At 37.0% G+C, this 21264-nt stretch overlaps 1 protein-coding gene across 14 annotated transcripts in view; it reads left to right on the top strand.

Moving 5' to 3' along the window:
• The window catches only part of MCTP1 (multiple C2 and transmembrane domain containing 1), a 488669-nt gene that overhangs the window by 416379 nt on the left and 51026 nt on the right, over positions 1 to 21264 (top strand). For all 14 annotated transcript variants that reach the window (XR_006738667.1, XM_045566489.1, XM_045566488.1 and 11 more), the window contains one exon: positions 5194 to 5247. Coding sequence is in view for 13 of the 14 variants with exons in the window: in XM_045566489.1 (XP_045422445.1) it covers positions 5194 to 5247 (54 nt within the window). In the remaining variant the exon portion in view is untranslated. The remainder of the gene's footprint in view (positions 1 to 5193; positions 5248 to 21264) is intronic.

Raw genomic sequence — 21264 nt, 5'->3', positions numbered from 1 at the left:
TATGCCTACACATATGTGTGATAAATCCATTGGCATGCAGATGCATGTTCTGCTTGGTTTACACACAATGATATAAATGAACTCCAGACCATATTAAAGAATACCACTCTCCCCAAATTCTTCCGTATCTCTAGGGTGGAAATAGGCGTTGAGTTTGTAATGTATCCAAATATAAGCATCTGTACACATTGGGATGTTCTATGGATATGAAACTAAATGTGAAACTTCTTTCTTTTGTGTCAATTTTCTTTAACATTTTAACATCACAGTTGCACATCTGGACAGCAGTGATTTCTACTTTAAATGTGTTACATTTTTATAGACCATGTTTGAGGAAAGCAATTTGAATTGTACAACTATTCATTCTGAACATAGTAAAACATCCATTTAATTCAAAGATTATTTCCAAGGAAAAGAAGTAAACATACTAAAGAAACTGGATTATGTCAGCATTGGCTTTCAAGAGGTTTTGGCTTCACAGTACTCAATACTTATCTTACAAGGTTAACATAACCAAGATTCTTTTTGTTTAAAGGGATTTAAATAAGTGAAAGATTTTCTTCCTAGGAAAATTATAATATGAAGTGTTCCAAGAATTATTCATGGGCTTTTTAACCTGTCTCCTCACTTTAAACATGCACCCTAAATTGATGTTTAAAAGTAATAGTTAGTATCCACTGTCTCATGATGATTTTAATAACAATGTTTACCTGAACTCACTTTTCCTCCTTCTTTCATTGATCTTCCTGTTACAGCATCCTTCTGGACACCTCCCTTATATATCGTCTGGTGGAATAATTCCAAACATGCTGTCATATTTTTTATTCAGATATCAACATTGTTATTAATGTTTTCAGTCAAATAACATTTTATTTCCCTGCAAATCAAAAATGTTTGTGTTGGATTACAATTAAAAGTCTTACAATTAAAAGTATTTAAAAAAGCTCCTCTACAACAATATGAGATCTATAGAGTCTATAGATACACTTTTGTTTCATTTTTAAAATATACAGCTGGATATTATGTGTTAATAACAAATGTTCAGCAAAGATTGAATATGGATGGAGAATTATTATGCTTTTAAAAATAATGTTATTTGCTTATTCTTTGGCTGTAAAGTAGCTGGCATGCTGCATTTGGGGCTGTCTATGTGTGTTTTTTAAAATGTCATCTTTATTAGTATTACATTCAAGGAATAGTACCAAGAATCAGTTTCTTTCAAGACCTTCCTCCAGTGTGTGGCATATAAGTCTGTGACGAGCGACATTACAGAAGGTCATGTCACTTTTAACTGCTTGCATTACATCTTTCTGATTTCCCTAGTGCCCTTCCTTTGTTTGATTAATACTACTTGCTTTCAAACAAGGTATCAGAAAGCATAATTTGGAAGGAGAATTCTAGAGCCGATCTGAGCTATTCCCCCTTAAGAAAAAAAAAAGAGAGAAAAAATCCAACTTTGTAAATGTATCTTTTCTACCACCTGCATTTTTTGTCGCTTTTCATTTTTTTTCCCCCTCAAGGAAATCCTACATATATGTTGCTATTAAATTATTGCTAACAAATGTTTGGCCAACTGGACTTTGTATACTTGCAGACAAAACTATGTAGTGCTTATTTGGTTTTATTTGAAGAGGAAAGAGATGGAAATTGAGACTAGGACTTCTTTATTTTATTTGTTTTCCTTAGTTAAGTATTAAACTCTAGCACTCTCATTCTAAATAGCAGGTGTTATTTGAGTTCTCTGGGAAGGGTTGCAATTTTGTGCAGTCATTAAATGCACTTCAGTGATATATACAGTTTGTTTTTAAAAGCTCAGTTTGCAGTTTCTATGTTCATTGCATTTGGCTAAGCTCATTCATGTCTTAAAGCACAGCTCAGCTTCTGAGACACTCTTCAAGCCATCCATTTCACTGGACCATTAAAGCCTGAAGATTAGTTGTGAAAGCATCATCATGTTAATTTGGAATCTTTATCCACATCTCTACCTGTGCCCTTATGTTTGTTTCTTAGTGTTAGTGAAAACATGAGTCAGAATTTTGTATGTCATTAAGAATACAGAATATTTTGCCCAGCAAAAATATACATGTAATTTCCAAAAACTAATGTTAAAGATATTAAGTTAGTGTTATTTTATTTTTTTTCATAGCTAACATTTTTGAGTACTTACAGGGATACAGGAACTATACTAAGCACTTTATATATGTTATCTCATTGGATCCTTAACACTGTGGGGTAGGTGCTATTATCATCTCCATTTTCTAAGGCACCTTAAGCTTCACATAGGCAAAATGTAATAGTGGGATACATTCTGAAGCAGCTTAAAGGCTTCGGTAGGAAGCCATCTATATTATAAATCCTCACTTGTAGATGTTTATGATATAACATTAAGAAGCAACTGGAGGAGGGGAAGAGCCCTCACTAGAACTCTAAAACATGACACAAAGGCCTCTCACTAACACAACACTTTTCTGCCAAATGTAAAAGCAAATGGTTGTATTGGGTAGTTCTGGCTGCACATTTGTGGAGCAATTGTGCGTAGCCAATTACCCACTGTGCAGAGTAAGAACAGTTTGGGTTTTGCAAATGAAGAGCCTGATTCCGAAGGCCTCTTTGAGTCATACTCGAACATAAGATCCACAGCTGATTTGTAAAATGTGTAAATTAAGCTAGTGGTTTGTTTTATGGTTCAATCATATCTTGGGTTTTTGAAAATTAATTTGAAGAGAGTGGAGATCCCCAAATCTTAAAGGTTAAGTATTCATGGATTTTATTTCTAAGGCAAATGTTTGAAAGCATTTTGAATATTTGCTTTCATTAATCTGCATCATTGATTAGATATAAGTCTTTCCAGGTGAACTAAATCAGTTCTGTGAGATAAATGATGGGCACTTCACCCAAAAGTGTGTTCAAAGATATGAAGGATAGATGATGCATTCATCTATTCACTCAATCAACAAATATTTCTTAAGCATCTGTTGTGTACCTTACAATCTGCTAGGCACAATCCTACACCATTCTGCCTTCATAGCACCTGCAGTATGATAAGTACTGAAGAGAGGAGGTATATAATATATTCTTAATTATAACGAGCTTATAACATTGAGTTTATTCACAGGAGTAAAACTATAGTATTCATTCTGTTTTCCTTGGCATATTTGATAAGACTCTGCGTGGGTAATTTTAGCAAAAAAAATTATTTAAATCTAAACCTTCAAAGATAATTTTATTGAAGGTACAAAATAATAATTATTTTTAAAACTTTAATGAAGTTAGGTGAATTCTTTTGATACAACACAATGTACCAAAACATTGTAGCTTCTTTCCTGTTTTAAACTTCCAACACAAATAGCCCAATTTGGAATAGCTTGGCATGTATCACCTCAATTATACATTGTTGCTATTGTTGACTTCATATTTGTGTTGCGAATGCCTCAGATTTGAGGAAGCTAAGTCAACATAAAGATGATCTGATAGTCTCTATTTAATTCCACTGGATTGTAAGCCACCTGAGGACTGATAGGAGTGGAGATTAAGTATTTGTGGGTTATTTATCTTTGTATTCCCACGTTACCTACCACTGTGTGCCTTGTATAAAAGCATTTATAATAAATGCTTATGGAGTGGCTGAATATAGTCAGAATGTCAAGAGTCTATCTTGCTGAGGCTGAATTGCTTTATATGTCCCAAATTAAGTGTAAGCTCTCATCAGATATCAGAAACCACATATTGCTGCTACTATGATTCTTTTGAAATGCTGACTGTCCAAATGAAAGATCACAAAATTCTACCATTTAATAGAAGATTTACAGTATGATATTAATTTAGGAACACTGTCACAGGTTGTCAGACACTTTGGGGTATATGTTGGTTCATGAGCCCTGGAAGTTTGTGTTTGGGCTATTCTTTTTAAATTAGCTAATGCTTTTAGAATATTTGAGAAAAATTATTAGGAATAACAGAGTTCTGACATGTTATCTCAGTTTATATAACTTTGCATAATACAGTCTTGGTTATTGAAATTTTCGCTCATAGAATATTCCTGTTTGTATCAAAAAGCCACATGAAAACAGGGCTAGGTGTTTCTATCCTCTAAGTTATGAGCTTTGGGAGAAAGGTGTAAAAATATTTGATAACTATTATTCTATTGAGTCTATTTAGAGATACAGGATTAGAAAAAACCACACGAATTTAGAAACTATATCAAATGTCATAAAGACAGTAAGTTGGGACTTACTTGAGTAATGACCCCATCCCAAACTTTTTAAAATTTTGGTTTCCATGGAGTGCACATGTGTATGTTCGTGTAAGTGTGTAAAACCATTTTAAAACCCTGAAATGGAGTGAAGTCCCCTCAAGGCAAAGGGAAATTGTTTGGCAAACCCCAAATAACTATTCCATTCTGCTGAAGTAGGTGAACTAGGAGCCATTGAAAAAAATACATGTATGCATATCCACCTGCAGAGGTTATACACATGTTATATGCATTTGATTATATAGAATACATTTCTAATTTTAATAATGCTAATATCCATCTTTATTATATAATCCTTATGTAAAACCACAGAGGATTAAAATGAGCATTTTAGGTAATTCACAAAATAAAAAAATAAAGATAATCAAGACTTGACATTTATACATAAGAATTGAAATTTGAGCCACAATATAATACAATCTGCGCTATTTGATCAGGAAAAAAATAAAAATAAAATTTGAGCCATAAAAGGCATTGTTAGATTTATGCCATAAACCACCAACATGAATCAATTAACAGACAGTTTTTTATCTTAGAGTTTGGTGTAAAGTAAATTAGAAATAGCAGAGCTGTTTTCATGCTTAGTTATCGAGCTCTAAATTTAAAGTGCCTGATTAATATAGACAGGAGGTGTAGAAAGGAAATTTCCTGATTTAAAGCATCCTCCAAATTAGTGTTCGTTTACCTTATGCATATTTCAAATTCTTTAAGTTGTCACAAGACATTTTACGTAAATAGGGTTCCTCTGACTGAGAGTCAGTTCCCTGCTTTTAATCAATTAAAGGCAGAGCATTTTCCTAATCGCTATCTCTAGATCAAATATTCCCTCTCGATGCATCCATTTCAAATGTTAATAAAGTTTTCACTTCCAAAAGGTTCAAAATGACAGAACAAAATTCTCTCCATTACAAGCACAAAACGACTTCTGTTTCTGTCTGCAGGTAATGGAGGACATGCTAGAGGACGAGGAAGAAGAAGATGACAAAGATGACAAGGTAATTATCTTTCCCAGCACTTGGGTACCTGGGGATGGGGAAATGTAGACATGACACTGTTTTCACAGACAGTTAAAAAAGGAGTTGAAGTGTTTGAGTCCAGAAAATTGGACAGTGCTGTTTATCATCCTAACAATGCCACTGCATGTTGCAAAGAGGGAGAGAGGGCTATAAATCCTCTTCGCTTTTGTCCAGAGCTGGGTCAAATATTTTTCTGCCAGGAACAAAAAAAAAAATAATTCAGCTTGTCTGGAACTTGATAGCTCTCGTGAAGATAACAGCAGTGACGACTGTTTTTGAAGGGCAAAAATTTGTCCTATCTTGAGTATTACAAATCGAGCTGTGCTTTGGGGGAAGAGGGGAGTGAAAAAATAGCCTGCATGAGTTGAACATGGGTATTGTCACCTGTAATTTTCGAAGAATTGCTCAGGAAAAGGTCACGGGTGTGCGGACTGCACCAGAGGACATTTAAATAACCCCAATTCTCACTGCCCTTGCCTAGGTTTGGAGTGGCCCCATGGTTCCTCAGTCAGGAAAGCCCGTTCACAGACTTATGTTTCGATTGCTGGTTGGCTTGGGGGTGGTGACCACAGTAAATAACAGCTAGTTTCTGGGGTTGCTAGTTTCTGGGATTGGTTATCTCCTAAGGGGAGGGAACAACTGGAAGTAGGAATTAGAATGACCTTGCAGCACTGTAGCAGTGGCTGGGGTTGGAAGTGCTACTTTCTATAGGGAGGATAGTGATACTATTGGTTACATCATCGTCTCTGGGCATTTCCAGACTTAAAATCTAAAACATCCTAGGGAGAGATTGAGAGAAAGGGAGAGATTATCATTCATTATTTCCACATTATTCAGCATATAAAACCAGATTTTGACCTTCACCATAATCTGACTTGTGTTATAGTAAAGCAATGAAATTTTTTGAAGAAAGGAAAAAAACAGTGTCTTAATTTACACCCTTGACCTTTGATTCCAGTAGAGATGTACAGCTATATCCCAGTGTAAGAATTTGTGTGGTGGAAGTAAGCATTAGAAATGTCAAAAAAAAAAAAAAAATCACAGTGATTAGTTAATCCCCCAAATGATGTTTTTTTCCTAACAAATATTCATCACTTAAAGGAAAATGGAAACACACACACACACACACACACACACACACACACACACTTTCTCCCTTCTAATGCTATTTCAAAATTTTGAAATTGATAGAGCTTTTATGTGAAATTTTTCTTCTATACATCATTTAGTCATTAGCGACATCACCAAACATAAACTAACAAAATCTCTTTCCTGCAAAAACACATATGTGCTTGTTTTTAATGTTAAATAACACGAGCATACACTTCTGGCAATAAATGATATGATTTATTGTTAAGGTCAGTTGTAGAGCTGTAGAGAGCTTGTATTTTAACTCAACATGCCAGCTCTGAATCATCATTTCTCTGCTGATAAACACTGAGCTGCCATCCATTTATGGCCAGTTTCCCTTGCTTGTTGCTGCTTTATTATTAAAGCCACCATAAAGATCCATCCCAGCAGCAGGCATTTCCCCAGAAATGTTAATAAATGGAAACCCTTAGTGTAGTCTAGTACTTCAATGTCCCTGCTTGAAGTGAACCTATATTTTTTTTTTAGCCAGTTTGTTGATATTCTATACTTCTAATATCCCCTTTGTATGGTCATGTTTTAATAGAAAGGATGTTAGACATGGAAAACAAAGATACACCTGGTTAACCAGCTCACCAAAACATAGATGTCAAGTGGAACATGCCAGGGTGGAAACGCCAAATCTCTGGAGTAACATCTATTGTAATCTAGAGTTTGGTTGTCTGAAATTGACACCCTGCTTCTAACACATTTTCAGATCTAGTTACCAAAGTTGATTGAAAGTGAGTACTTAAATTACGCTGTGAAGGGAACTGTATTCTCCTGCACGGGATGCTGACAAGCAGTGTGTTTTCCATGTGAAAGGATTGTGAGCTGATTTTCATAAATCCAACCGTCTATTTGAGTGATGCATAAAGGAGGTTTTTTTTTTTACTCATCATGCAATTGATAGCATAAAAATCATATCTGAACAAAAAAATCTCAAATGTAATAATTTACAATAGACTTTTAAGTGCTTGCATAACAGAGGGAAGAATCTTAGAGTGGACGTCTTGAAATACAAAGTTTTTACTGTATGAAATGAAAATATGAAAGAATCTGCAAGTTTCCATTTACCAGCTTCTATCTCTTGACTGGCTCTTGCAGCAGTAAATGTTTTAAGTCTTGACTATCAGTGTGTCTGAGTGGGAGAAGGGTAATTTCCTACTTTAAAAAATTCATTGGTTCCTCTGTTTAAAGTTTGTGTATAGAGTCATGCGTCATGGAATTTCATGAGAAAACAAATGTGTTTTTTGCCATACGAGCAGATACCGACCTCTAGCTCTCATTATTTCTCTGTTTTCTCATATGGTATAACAGTGGGGTCAGGTCAGTGGGTCCTCTTATAGGATAAAAGTAAAAAAGATTAATAAATGTGCCAAAGCCTCACTTTAATTGAACCTGAAGCATATGTTGCAAGTATGTAAAATATGTCCCAGATGTTTCACCGAGGCTAGTGTCTTGGCTTTCCCTGATTACCACAAGGCAGCTATTAGTCCTGTAACCTTTGGACTTGGGGGTAGATGGGGTATTACGTGGCATAGAATGAGAGCACCTGTTTTCCATTCAGCAAAGACCCCTGGCAGGCTTTGCCTAAGCCTGTCCATATGTTTTCACTTAGCAGATTGTTGGGCGATTATGAAAAGTGTCTTTCTTTAGGAGCCAGCATTGATATTAGTCACTCACAATGACAGGGCGAGTCATTGGCTACTTGACAAGGTCCGTGTGGGCATAAACTGAAGCCCTTTATTTCATTTGAGCTTGGAGTGTTTTCCTTCAACATGATTATATACACGACAAAGACACAGGTATAAGAAGTTGAAGCAGATAAAGCTTATAATTACTTAACACAATAGGTTTGTTTTTTTTTTTTAGTGCTGACTTTAGCACCTGGGAAGACTTTGGTTAAAATTGGTAAAAGCTAAATCGTGATTTACCAGATTCCCGGATTTATAATTCCTCCAGATTATGGCTTTTTGAGTATTTTTCTCTGTAATTCTTCCTTTTTATTAAAAGAGCCATTTATTATTCAGGTAAGGGGTTGTGATCCACAAACTTATTCTTCATTCTAAAACCCATCGTCCACATTTGCTTAATTCTAAAATTAAGTGGCTTCTCTTTTAATTCAATTCCATGGTTTTCACAAAGGCAGAGAATATGGGTTTTAAATGGTGAGTCTAGTTATGAATCATTGACTTGTTAATATTTTCACTTATCTGAATTATGTAGTAGCACTATGTTAAGCTGTGCTAGAGATGACATTTTTCCTGAATTAAATTTTAGAAAGACATCATACTGTGTTCTCAGTTCCCTTTGTTGTGGAGCATTCTCAGTCATCAACCACAAAGTCACAGTTTGATCTGATTTTTGACCTGACACCAAATCCTGCTTTTGTGGTTAATAGACTATCATAGCAAATAAGGTTTAGCTAAATTACCTAGGTGGAGCTATCAACAAGCCATATAATGGTGTTTTCACCATGTTATACATAATAGTACAGTGGTCAGTCTGCATAATCTAGACATCTAATTAATGGAGATCAGCTTTCCTTTTGTAGTTTAAAAAGTTTAGGCATGCTTCCCATGGTGCATCCTACCCTTGTAATAAGATCCAGCTGCGATATCAGGAAGCAGACGATAGAATGCAGGTTTTCCTTAGGAAAAGTATGGATTCAAATGCGTGGCATTCTAATAATGTTTATTGATAAAAGATATTACAATGTTCAGGCATTTATGCTTACATTGCTTCTTTTTCTTCAACCGTTATGTCAAGGTTAATGTGTTTCAAGATAACTAGATGCAATGAATGAAACATATCTGAGTTACTTCAAAATACACAGATTGTTTGCTTTAATTCTTGAAATCTGTGTTTTCTGGTTTGAGTCTCCATCCATAAACATGTATATAATATACCCAAGACTTCTACATCTCTGCATCTCAAATCAACCATGAGTGGGGGTGGAAGGGGGGAAGAGAAAACTCTGATAAGTGATATGAAAGATTTTAATCTGACAAAATGGCATTTTCCAGATAGTCAATGAAATAACTGCATAGTAGGAAAACAGATCAAGGCTTTGAAGAGCAGTAAGAAGAGAGGAAACAAGGAAAGATATTCTTATAAAAAGCACCCTAAGTCACATTTCACTGGAATACCATTGTTTTAGTTTGTTTGCTATTGCTGCGTAAAAAATTACCACAAACTTAGAGGCTTAAAACAACACTCATCTTTTTCAGCTCTCAGTTCAGTAGATTGGAAGTCCAGCTCAGCTCAACTGGGTTCTCTGCTTAGGGTCTCACATTGGGCAAATGAGGCCAAGTTCTCTTTTTGGAGGCTTTAGAAAACAATCCACTTCCAAGCTTATTTGGGTTGCTGGTAGAATTCAGTTCCTTATAGTTGGAGGACTGAAGTTCTTGTTTTCTTGCTGGCTTTCTGCTCCTAGTGACAACTTACATGATTCCCTCCATCCTTAAATCCATCCATGGAGAATATCTTTTAGGTTGAATCTCTCCCATACTTTAAATCTCTTTCTTTGGGAAGAGGGCAGTGCTTTTTAAGGGCTCACCTGCTCAGGCCAGGCCCACCAAAGATAATCTCCCTTTCTTAAGGGCAACTGTATTGTGGAACATAACCTATCATAGGAATGACCATTACATCATATTCTTATATCCAAGAGGGAGGAGGGGATTATACATGACGTCTACACTAGGAGGTGGGAATCCTGGCAGCCATCTTAGAATTCTGCCTACCACAACCATCTAGACCCACCCATACTCTAGAGTAAAAATGTAACAATCTTTATGTTCCTTGGATGTATATTATTGCAAGACTGTAACCAAACTATTCTACAATAAACAAAGGAAGGAAACTTGGCTGCCTAGATGTTTCAAAGATTATAGGAAGATCTCATACCAGCAGTATACACTGAAGTATATTTTACAATCATAGTATAATATATCCCATTGCTTATTATCTAATTCTGGCCTGGGGTGAGGGGTCATTGGGCAGGTAGAGGGCTATTTGCTGATGGGCTGTTCCTTTCCCCTGGTTGTCTCCTTCTAGGGAGAAGGGTAAATGAGAATAAGATTAGCAAGGAGTGAGGAAGGACCCGTTCCCCCTCGGGGGACCTGTTGGTGCTTAGACCCACTGAGCTGATAGCCCACAGACCTCAAGTCCTTAGATACACTCTATACTGTACCTGGAATCATAGCAACATTAAAACTGGAGGGTACTCAAGGAATAGTCTAGATCAACCCCCTTGTTTTAAAATGTGGAAACTGTGGTTCAGTGAAACTTAAGTGAATGCTGAGGGAGATATAAATGATAAGTGGCAGAACCAGGACTAATGCTCAGGTTTTCTGACTCTAAGTTTGGCATCCTTACCCTTCCTTAAGCCTGTGTCTTCCTGGGGGAGGGGCACATGGGGATCAAAGTACAGATGCCAATTACCTCAGTCATGACCTGTACTTGTTTAGGTAGTACAATAAGGGAACATACCTTTCATCCCAGCCAGGCGCTGTTTACTTCTGGGTTACTACTTCTCTTCACCATTCTCCTGCACATCCAGCCCTTTCCATCATAACAACTAAGGGGGTGTGTGGTAGGCAGAATAATACCCAAAATATCCACACCTGGATGCCTGGAACCTGTGAATATATCACACTATATGGCAAAGAGGAATTAAAGTAGCAGATAGGGTGCAGGTTGCTAATCAGCTGAACTTAGAAAGAGGGAGATTATCCTCAATTATTTGGTTGGGCCCAAAATAATCATAAGTGTGTTTAAAAGCGTTAGAGGCCATCACAGCAGATGGCAGCTGGCAGCTGAATGCAAAGCCGTGGCCAAGATCAAGGCTCAGGACCTTCAGAGCAAGGAGGAGCTGCTGCCACAGCTGGACCTCCTGAAGGTGGAGCTCTCCCAGCTGCATGTCACCGAAGTGACAGGTGGCATGGGGTCCGAGCTCTCCGAGAGCCGAGCTGTCTGCAGTCCACCTCCCTTGTTCTCACTGTCATTAACCAGACTCAGAAAGAGACCCTCAGGATGTCCCACAAGGGCAAGAAGTACAAGTCCCTGGATCTGCAGCCCAGGAAAGCGTGTGCCTGCATCACAGCCTCAACAAGTACAAGGAGAACCTGAACACCAAGAAACAGCTGCAGAACGAGCCGCTGTTACCCACTGGAGAAGTATACATACAGTGAAGGCCTAAGCATGGCAGCATCAATAAAATACAAACTGGCTAGATGACTGTCGTGGGGAGGAAGCTGCTGTTGCTGGCTTTGAAGGTGGAGGAAGGGGGTCACAAGCCAAGAAAAATGTGGGCAGTACCTAGAAGCTGGAAAGGGGAAGGGAAAGGATTCTTCCCAGAGCCTCCAGAAAGAAATGCAGCCCTGCCCACATCTTGGTCTTAGCCTAGTGAGACCCATTTTGGACGTCTGAACTACAGAACTGCGAGATAACAAATTCATGTCGTTTAAGCCCCTAGGTTTATGGTAATAGATGACAGCAGCAGTAGGAAACTAATACAGGAACCTTCCACCAGCATTTTCTATACTTCTCCAAAAAACACTACCTTTTAAAACACTAGATCTGAGCTCCTAATTTTTCTTTATTAACTTAGGCCTAGTCTTCTATATAAATATGGCTACACAATGTTTCATTCAGTATGAGAACTAAAAACAGTATCTAACAAAGCAAATGTTTTTATCCAAATTGCCTTAATTTTTATTTTAGAAAAGCTTGTTCAGAAATGAAAGCGAGTTATTGCTCATCTCTGTGCAGTTGTGTACTTTCCTGTTTAGGAGCCTGTATTATTAATTGGTGAATGGAGCAGCAAGTTATGGTTAACTTCATTTTTCAACAGAAGAATTTTACTTTCTCACAACACCCATTCCATTCCTTTAAAATGCTTCACCCTTCAAAGGACAATGGGTATTAGCCTTATTAAGGTCACAAACCTTTAAGAATCTGAAGAAAGCTTTAGACTTTCTCCCCAGAAGAAAACACATAAGTACATACACACACACACAAACTTTTTATGCCTTTTTTTTTTTTTTTGGTCATGGCAACTGAATTATTTTATAGGGACTCTGAAGTATCCTTATAAAGGCATCTCTATTGCTCTCACCACCTTGCCCTTGACATTAATGCCCAGTTCATCAAACACCTGAGATAAATGCAAATTTTGCAAGTAAAAATAATCTTTAATTCAGTTCAAAAGTAAGGTTGAAGTCTGGCTTGATTTTGCTGCTATGGAGTGGCTTTCGACACAGCACTGGGCTTGTTATCTTTAATATGTTTGTGGCTTTTCAGTTTCATGGCAGTAAGTGCTAGAAACACTGTCTTGGCAAAACAAAAGTAACAAAATGAGAGCTGCTGGAGCTTTATCAGATGAGGTCAGGTGTAGTGAGGATTCCTAGAATTCTCCAAAATTCTTGTTGCATTCATACTGTGTCAAGATTATCTCTTGAAAAGTCTGCATCATTAATACTTCCTCATTTTTAAAAAATGATTAAGTACTCATGGTTCCATGCTAAGGTCATTGGAGGCAGAATTAGCTTTCTAAGAGTTATGTAGTGATTCTAGCTGTTCGTGGGTTTCTGCCTGTGAACAAATTGATAAGTTTTGTCATTCCTTGTTCCACTTTGCAGAAGCACTTCTCCGGTCTTGGAATGTTTAGGTAGATATCTGCCTCCAATGTTCCCTTCCAAAGTGGCAGCTGGGCTAAAAGAATTTAAATGAAAAGATGTACCCAGCTAATTTGGCAAAAATATTCATCAAGTAAAGCAAACTATGAGTGGACTTTTTCCTGTTGGGTTATTCTGATAGTTGGATTTCCTTCGCCTGAAAAAAACAGAACTTTCATTTAAGGTCACTCAAATGTTTCAAGACAGGTCGTCTGGAAAGCTAGTTAACTTCTGTACTGCAGCAGTGAACTTCCTCTTCTACACTCATTTCTTGACAAAAACTCTTGAAATAGCAGTGTGTCAGTCCTGGCTCTCAGGAGGTTGACAACGTTCATAGAAATAGACACGATTTTTTCAGGATCGCTGGCAGAGTCGTTGACACCGGCTGACACCACTGCATGTTGAGATGAGAAGCATGTTTCTTCACCAAAGCAGCAAAACCAGATGTGTTGCCAAGCATCACAGATGCTCCATCTGAACCCAGAGTGCCAAGATTTTTATTCCGCTTGAAACTTTGGCAAAGAAATTCTTCACCATGTTAAAGGCATTGACTCTGCAGATTCTAAAAGGAGTTTACAAAGTAGGAATTCTTCCTTGATTGTAAGAACTTGCCAACAGGAGTTGGCTATGCAAATAGAGGTATCTATTTTCATTAAGTTACATCCAAAGGCAAATATTAAAGAAATGTCAGAAATTCTGTAGTGTTGACATCATTTGATGAGGGCACAACTTTAAGAAAAGTGTGGCTTCACCAAAATATTTCCAGTGGCGTGTGAGTTATTTTTCTTGGTGATTAATTCATTTTTAAAAAGTTTCAATACAAGTCTTTTTCTCTTACGGCAAATCCCAAAACAGGTAAAATGCCAGTATTTAAAAATCAAGCTGTTTTATGTAAAGAAAAAGATCCACAATTTCTAATAAATTTTCAGAGTAGGCAGTCTAAGGAACTCCTTCAATTTTATGGGTTCCATGCTTCCATTGGCCAGAATCTAGCCACACAACTTCTACAACTTTTGTGTTCTATCACACTCCATAACTGACATAAAACCAATAGATATGAAAACCTCATGGTATTATTGGGGGGTTTTTTTGGTTAATTTTTTAATAGACCCATCATTTTACATATATATGGGATATATGTGATATTTTGATACATGATCAAAGTAAGGTATTTAGGATATCCATCACCTCAAATATTGATCATTTCTTTGTGCTGGGAACATTTCACATCTTCTTGCTATTTTGAAATATATAATAAATTGTTAATTATAGTTACCCTACTGTCCTATTGAACACTAAAACTTAATTCTTCTATGTAACTGCATGTTTGTACCCATTAACCAACTTCTCTTCAACCCCCGCCGTTCTCAGCCTCTGGTAACCATCATGCTACTTTTTTAGCTCCCACATATGAATGAGAATATGTGATGCCTGTTTTTCTGTGCCTGGCTTACTTCACTTAACATAATAACCTCCATTCCATCCATGCTCCATATGAATTTGAGGTTTGTTTTTTCTGTTACTCTGAAGAATGCCATTGGTATTTTGATAGGGATTGCATTGAATCTGTAGGTTGCTTTGGGTAGTATGGTCATGTTAACAATATTAATTCTTCTTCTAATTCATGACCATAGGACATCTTTCCATTTGTTTGTGTTCTCTTCACTTTCTTTCATCAGTGGTTTGTAGTTTTCCTGTAGAAGTTCTGATTAAATTTATTCCTAGGTATTTTACTTTTTTGTAGTTATTGTAAATGGGATTTCTTTCTTGCTTTCTTTACCAGCTAGTTTGTTACTGATGTACAGTATGTCATTTTTGCATCCTACAACTTTATTGTTTATCAGTTCTAAAACTTGTTGGTAGAATCTTTAGGTTTTTCTAGACATAAGATTATATCTTCTACAAAAAGAGACAATTTGACTTCCTCTTTTCCAATTTGGATGCCCTTTATTTCTTTCTCTTGCCTGATTGCCCCGGCTAGGACTTTCAATACTATGTTGAGTAAGAATAGTGAAAGTGGGCATCCTTGTCTTGTTCCACTTCTTAGAGGACAAGCTTTCAGTTTGTCCCCATTCCATATGATGTTAGCTGTGGGTTTGTCATATATGGCCTTTACTGTGTTAAGGTATGTTCCTTCTATGCCTAAGTTGTTGAGTTTTTATCATGAAGAGATTTTGAATTTTATTAAATGCTTTTTCTAAGTTTATCTGAGATGATAATATGGATTTTTTCCTGTCCTTCTGTTGATATGATATATCACATTTATTGATTTGCATATGTTGAACCATCATTGTATCTCTGGGATAAATCCCACTTGATGGTGGTGTTTTATCTTTTTGATGTATTGTTGGATTTTGTTTGCTAGTGTTTTGTTAGGGATTTTTACATCTGTGTTCATCAGGGATATTGGCCTGTAGTTCTTGGTTTTCTTTGTGTCCTTGTTGGGTTTTAGTATCAGGGTAAAGCTGACCTCATAATTCCCTCTTCTTCAACTTTTTTGGAACAGTTTGAAAAGTATTGATGTTCTTTATAAGTTTGTTAGAATTCAGCAGTAAAGCTATCTGGTCCTGGGCTTTTCTTTGTTGGGAGACATTTTATTACTTATTCAGTCTTCTTGCTTTTATTGGTGTGTTCAGATTTTCTGGTTCTTTTTGATTCAATTTTGGTAGGTTGTATGTGTTCAGAAATTTATTCATTTTCTCTAGGTTTCCCAATTTGTTAGCCTATAGATGTTCATAACAGTCTCTAATGATCCTTTGAGTTTCTGTGATACCAGTTGTAGTGTCTACTTTTCGATTCTGATTTTATTTACTTGGGTCTCCCATCTTTTATTCTTGGCTAGTCCAGCTAGCAGTTTATCAATTTTTGTTTCTTTTCAAAAATCCAACTTTTTATTATATTGATCCTTTGTAGTATTGTTTTGATGTCTGTTCAGTTCTCCTCTGATCCTTATTTCTTTCTACTAATTTTGGGTTTGGTTTGCTCTTGCTGCTCAGGTTCCTTGAGGTATATCATTAGGTTTTTTATCTAAAATCTTTTTTGATGTAGGTGTTATTATAAATTTCCCTCTTAGCAGTGCTTTTACTGTATCCTATATGTTTTGGTATGTTGTGTTTCCATTTTCATTTATTGCAAGAAATTTTTTATTTCCTTCTTAATTTCTTCATTGGCCCAACGGTCATTTAGGAACATGTTTTTTTATTTCCATGTATTTTACAGTTTCCAAAGTTCCTCTTATTATTGATTTCTTGTTTTAGTCCATGTGGTCTGAGAAGATACTTGATATGATATTGATTTCTTTTTAAATTTGTTGAGACTTGTTTTGTGGCCTAACATATGGTCTATCCTGGAGAATGTCCCATGTGCTGATGAGAAGATTGTGTAGTCTGCAGCTGTTAGATAAAATGTTCTGTAAATGCCTGTTTGGTTTAAAGTGCAGTTTAAATCCAATGTTTCTTTGTTGATTTTCTGTTTATCTGCTCTCTCCAATGCTGAGAGTGGGGAGTTGAAGTTCCCAACTATTATTGTACTGGAGTCTCTCCCTTTATATCTAATAATATTTGCTTTATATATCTCAGTGCTCCAGTGTTGGGTGCATATATAGAGAGAATTATTGTATCCTCTTGCTGAATTGATCCCTTTATCACTAGGTAATGACCTTCTTTGTCTCTTTTTTATAGTTTTTGACTTAAAGTCTATTTTATCTGATGTTAAGTATAGCTACTCCTGCTTACTTTTTATTTCCATTTGTATGGAATATCTTTTTCTATCCCTTTATTTTTGGTCTATGTGTGTCTTTATGGGTAAAATGAGCTTCATGTAGGTAGTACTATTGTTTTTTTCTTTGAGTCTAGCTTAAGTTGGAAAATTTCAGAGTTAGCAAAGATGCAGGGCCTATAATCATGTTGACAGGGTAGGTTTTCTTGGGTTCTTATCAATAGGAAACTATTCTAGAGGTTTTAACATAGTGGTCTTTTTACCTTCAATAGCATCTGTGGCAAGCTGCATTATGTTCCAAATATACTGCCCATTGATGTCAGAGTGGGCCATGTGGCTTACTTTGACTGACATATGCCACTTCCAAGCAGAAGGTTTAAGAGCCATCCTAGGCTTTGCCGTCTCTTTTCCTTCTGCGATGAGGCTGGAACTGTCCACATAGCAGCCACTTCTTCAGCCTGAGTCCTAGAATAAAGATGTCATGGAGCCAACTCATATGGACATATAGTGTGAGCACAAAATAAACTTTTGTTATTGTAAACCTCTAAGAGTTTGAGGTCTTTGTGACTGCAGTATTAACTTAGTCTAAGCTGACAGATTCAGCGTCCTATCCCATACTCCTTTGTGTGAATCCATGTCCTAATAGTATAAATTGACATAAAACATGGATTGTTTTTATAAGAGTAACCAAAGTCTCAAAAAGGAAATTTTTAAATATTTTTTTTGCTGGGCATGGTGGTGTGTGTCTGTAGTATCAGCTACTTGGGAGGCTGAAAGAAGGGGATCACTTTAGCCCAGAAGTTCAAGTCCAGCCTAGTATAGTGAGACCCTGTCTCAAAAAAAAAAAAATTTTTTTTTCCTCATAAGTTTACAGACCTGCCCATGCCCACCCTGAATCCCAGTCTCAGGTAAATGTTGAACTATTTTGCTATTGTTTCTCTCTCCTTCAAAAATGATACTTCTGTTCCATAAACATATTGGGGGACAAGTCACTGGGTGGACAAAGGTAAATGTGCCACAACATGAGCCTTTCAGGAATCTCTGTCTTCTGGGGCCCTTGGTGTTATGTATGCCAATAATTATAATACAATGAGAAAAATGTTATAATAAAGTTACAGAGTGTTCTGGTGAGAAACCAGGAAGGTAACCATTTTCACAGAATTGTCAATGAATGTTCCACAAAGGAAATGGCCTTCAGTTTCAGTCTTGAGGGATGAATGAGAAGGTACCAGGAAGTGTGGTATATGAAATCAAGGAGTATGTAGTATAGCAGGAACACAAAGTGCAGGACAGGAAATAGAGGAAAAATGACACTGGAAATGTAAATTTAAGACTAGGAAGGCTTTAGCCACCATCTAAAGAGTCTGAATTATATCCTTCAAGTAATGAGGAATCTAAGGCAATTTTAAAGTAGAGTATTGTCAGACTTCACGATAAAATATATGCATATAACATAATTCAACTTGTGCCCCCTAAATCTATTGAAATTTTTAAAAAAGGAAAAAATAAACTTCACAGTGGGGAAAAAAAATAAAGTAGGGAATTGTGATGATGAAATGTTTATGTTAAGGGGAGGACTTTGGCAGTACAGCAGAGGATGGAATAAGAAGGAAATGAGGCTTGAAGTCGGGAAATATGCTAGGACGTTCTGCAGTGGCTCTGGCAAGAAATAAAGGCATCTTTAACTTAACAGTAATAGTGATAATAGAAAGAAACAAATTTGAGAGATATATTTAATAGTAAGTGTAATAAGATTATTGAAAATTATGTTGAAGGGGGTAATGGAAATTTTAGGGTTATGGATGACTGAGATGTCTAGCTGAAATATGCTTATATTTATGTAGCACTTAACATATTTCAAAGCACTTCCCCTTATTTCTTTATTTAATGTTCACAGTAATTCTGTATATTGGCATAGGAAGTATCTCTCCCATGCTATAGTATCAGGAAGATCAGGATGATTAACCTGGCTAGTGAGGGAAGTAGCTAAAGACTAAAAACTAGATAATGGGGAATAAGTTGAGCCTAGAAACAAGTTTACTTGTCCTACAGAACAAGGTAAGACTAGGAATTGGGTAAATTGTCTTCACAGAAACTGAGATTAGAAAACCAATCCTCTAATTTTCCTTCCAGACATGTTGTAGCAAAGCCTGTTGACCCATCTAGAGATGACACCTAGGCCACTTGGAATGCAATTTATATAGCCAGAGCCTGTTCTGCTCAGTATAGGCCGAGAAAGTGCCCCAGATGCCCGCCCAGCCACCTTTTTCCTAGGCACTAGGTCTCCACAGAACTTGGAAAAATGATGGCAGCAGATCCACAATAGTGTCTTTTACCCATTTGATGTGCACTCAATAAGTAAGCACAGATCCCGTGTGGAAACAAGGACAGATGTAGAAGGGGCAAAATATTTGCACTGCCTCAAAAGTTGGTTCAGAGGGGAAGGTATATAGTAACCATGCTTATTCCAACTGTGATCTAACAATCATTAGAAAAATCTGGTGCGGAAGAACTTGGGTCGGTTGAGAAGCAGCCTCTACTGTCACTATTTTATAGATGAAAAGACTGAAACCTCTGAGTCATAAGTAACTAACTCACTGAAAGTCACAAAAAAGTGAAACAATCCACCTTTAAACTTTAGTCTGTCTGCCTCCAACATCCCTCATTTTTTGCATAACAAACTCCCCCAAAACTTATTTACTGTTTTTTTCATTATTCAGTGTGGTAACTGGGCTCACCTGGGAAGCTCTTGTCCAAGTCTCTAGAGTGGTTCCAGGCAGATGCCTGGGAATGCAACCATCCAAAGACAACTAGCTGGACATTCCAGATGGCTCGGGCTGGCATGTGTTGGCTTCTTATGTCATGGCAGCTTGGTTCTGAAAGGGAGAATCTAAAACCGTGTGTTTCAAGAGGCCCAAGTGGAAGCTGCAAAGCTTCTTATGACTTAGCCTTGGAAGTCCCAGAATATCACTTCTGCCACATTCTATTAGTCAAGCACGACATTAAGGCCAGCCCAGATTCAAGGAGAGGGGAATTCAATTCTACCTCTTGTTAGGGAGTATGAAAGTCATATTACATAAGAACCCATAAGCTGGGAGATACTGTATGGCCATCTTTGGCAAATAGAATTGGCCACGATTTCCAAAGAGCAGAAGCTTCCAATAGATGTCATATAGCATTAAAGAATTTGGTGACTATTGCCCACCAGGAGACTCTTTATCCACAGTTCATCAGCACATCGTGCCAGATGAAAGTATCTCAAAAATTAAACATGCCACCTTCAAATTACCAGGTAGATTCAAGTTTTATCATCCTATGTATATTTATTTTTGACTTCCAAGATGAGATGCAACAAAGAACACACTGAATTGTCATTCTCTACTTGTCCACTGAAATATGAAAGGACTACTTAATCACTCTTTTACTTTGCTCATAAAGATTCTAACCCAAAACTTCACCTTAGGGCTGAGCTCTCCCTTGAAGCTAGCTGGGAAGTGGGAAGGAGTTGCAAAGAATCCTTTAAGAATTCTGATCTAGGCCTGGGGCAACATAGCAAGATCCTGTCTCTACCAAAAAAGAAAAAAAAAAAAAACACACAAAACAATTAGCCAGGTGTGGTGGTGTGTCTCTGTAGTCCTAGCTACTTAGGAAGCTGAGGTGGGAGGACTGCTTGAGCCCAGGAGTTCAGGGCTGCGGTGAGCTGTGATGTGCCACTGCACTCCAGCCTGGGTTGACAGAGCAAGACCTTGTTTCAAAAATAGAGAAAAATTCTGATCTAAATTATAATGGACATCCATTGTCCTCCCTTGATAAAGGAGGACTCAATGCCAATAGCCTGTGTTCTGGAAGTCAGGATTTACCTACTGGCACTGGCTGCCAAAAATTAAATAATCAAGTGAGGAAAGAAGGTTGCAAAACATTTCCTTAAAACATAATAGTTTCTACTTTTTAGAACAGGTAATTTAAGATTGCCAAACAGTTCACATTTGGTATTTGACTAATTTTTTCAAGGACATTTCTCATAGGATTTAAAAGATCACTCATATCTCTAAAAATTTTGTTGTAGGAACCGTAAGTAGCTCGGTCAGGACCCTTTTCCGTATCCCTAGAGTTAATGTTTCTCTGCTGTAGCGAGGTAGCATATGTGGATGTTAAAATCAATATTCGACATGTTATGCACATAAATGCTCTTTCTTGGTTCTGGTATCTTAGCCAAGTATTCTGATCAGCAATGATTTGGGAATGGGGACAGCATCTGTATTCTCTCTGTGATTCCACACTTGAATATTTTGGAGACATACAAGGCAATATGATAAGAGAATATACAGCTGTGGCACTCTGATAATGTAAGATTTTATTGATTATCCAACACAGTAACTACCCAGGGTATTAGGTTTGCTTGTCACAACCTTCAGTGCCTGGGGTAGTTGAACAAGTTCTTTTTTCCCATTTAGCTAACCTCAAAGTCACA

Source organism: Lemur catta, chromosome 12 (assembly GCF_020740605.2).
Source record: "Lemur catta isolate mLemCat1 chromosome 12, mLemCat1.pri, whole genome shotgun sequence".
Classification (NCBI taxonomy): Eukaryota; Metazoa; Chordata; class Mammalia; order Primates; family Lemuridae; genus Lemur; species Lemur catta.
The sequence above is the reverse complement of the archived record's forward strand: the minus strand, read 5'-3'. Positions and strand labels throughout refer to the sequence as shown.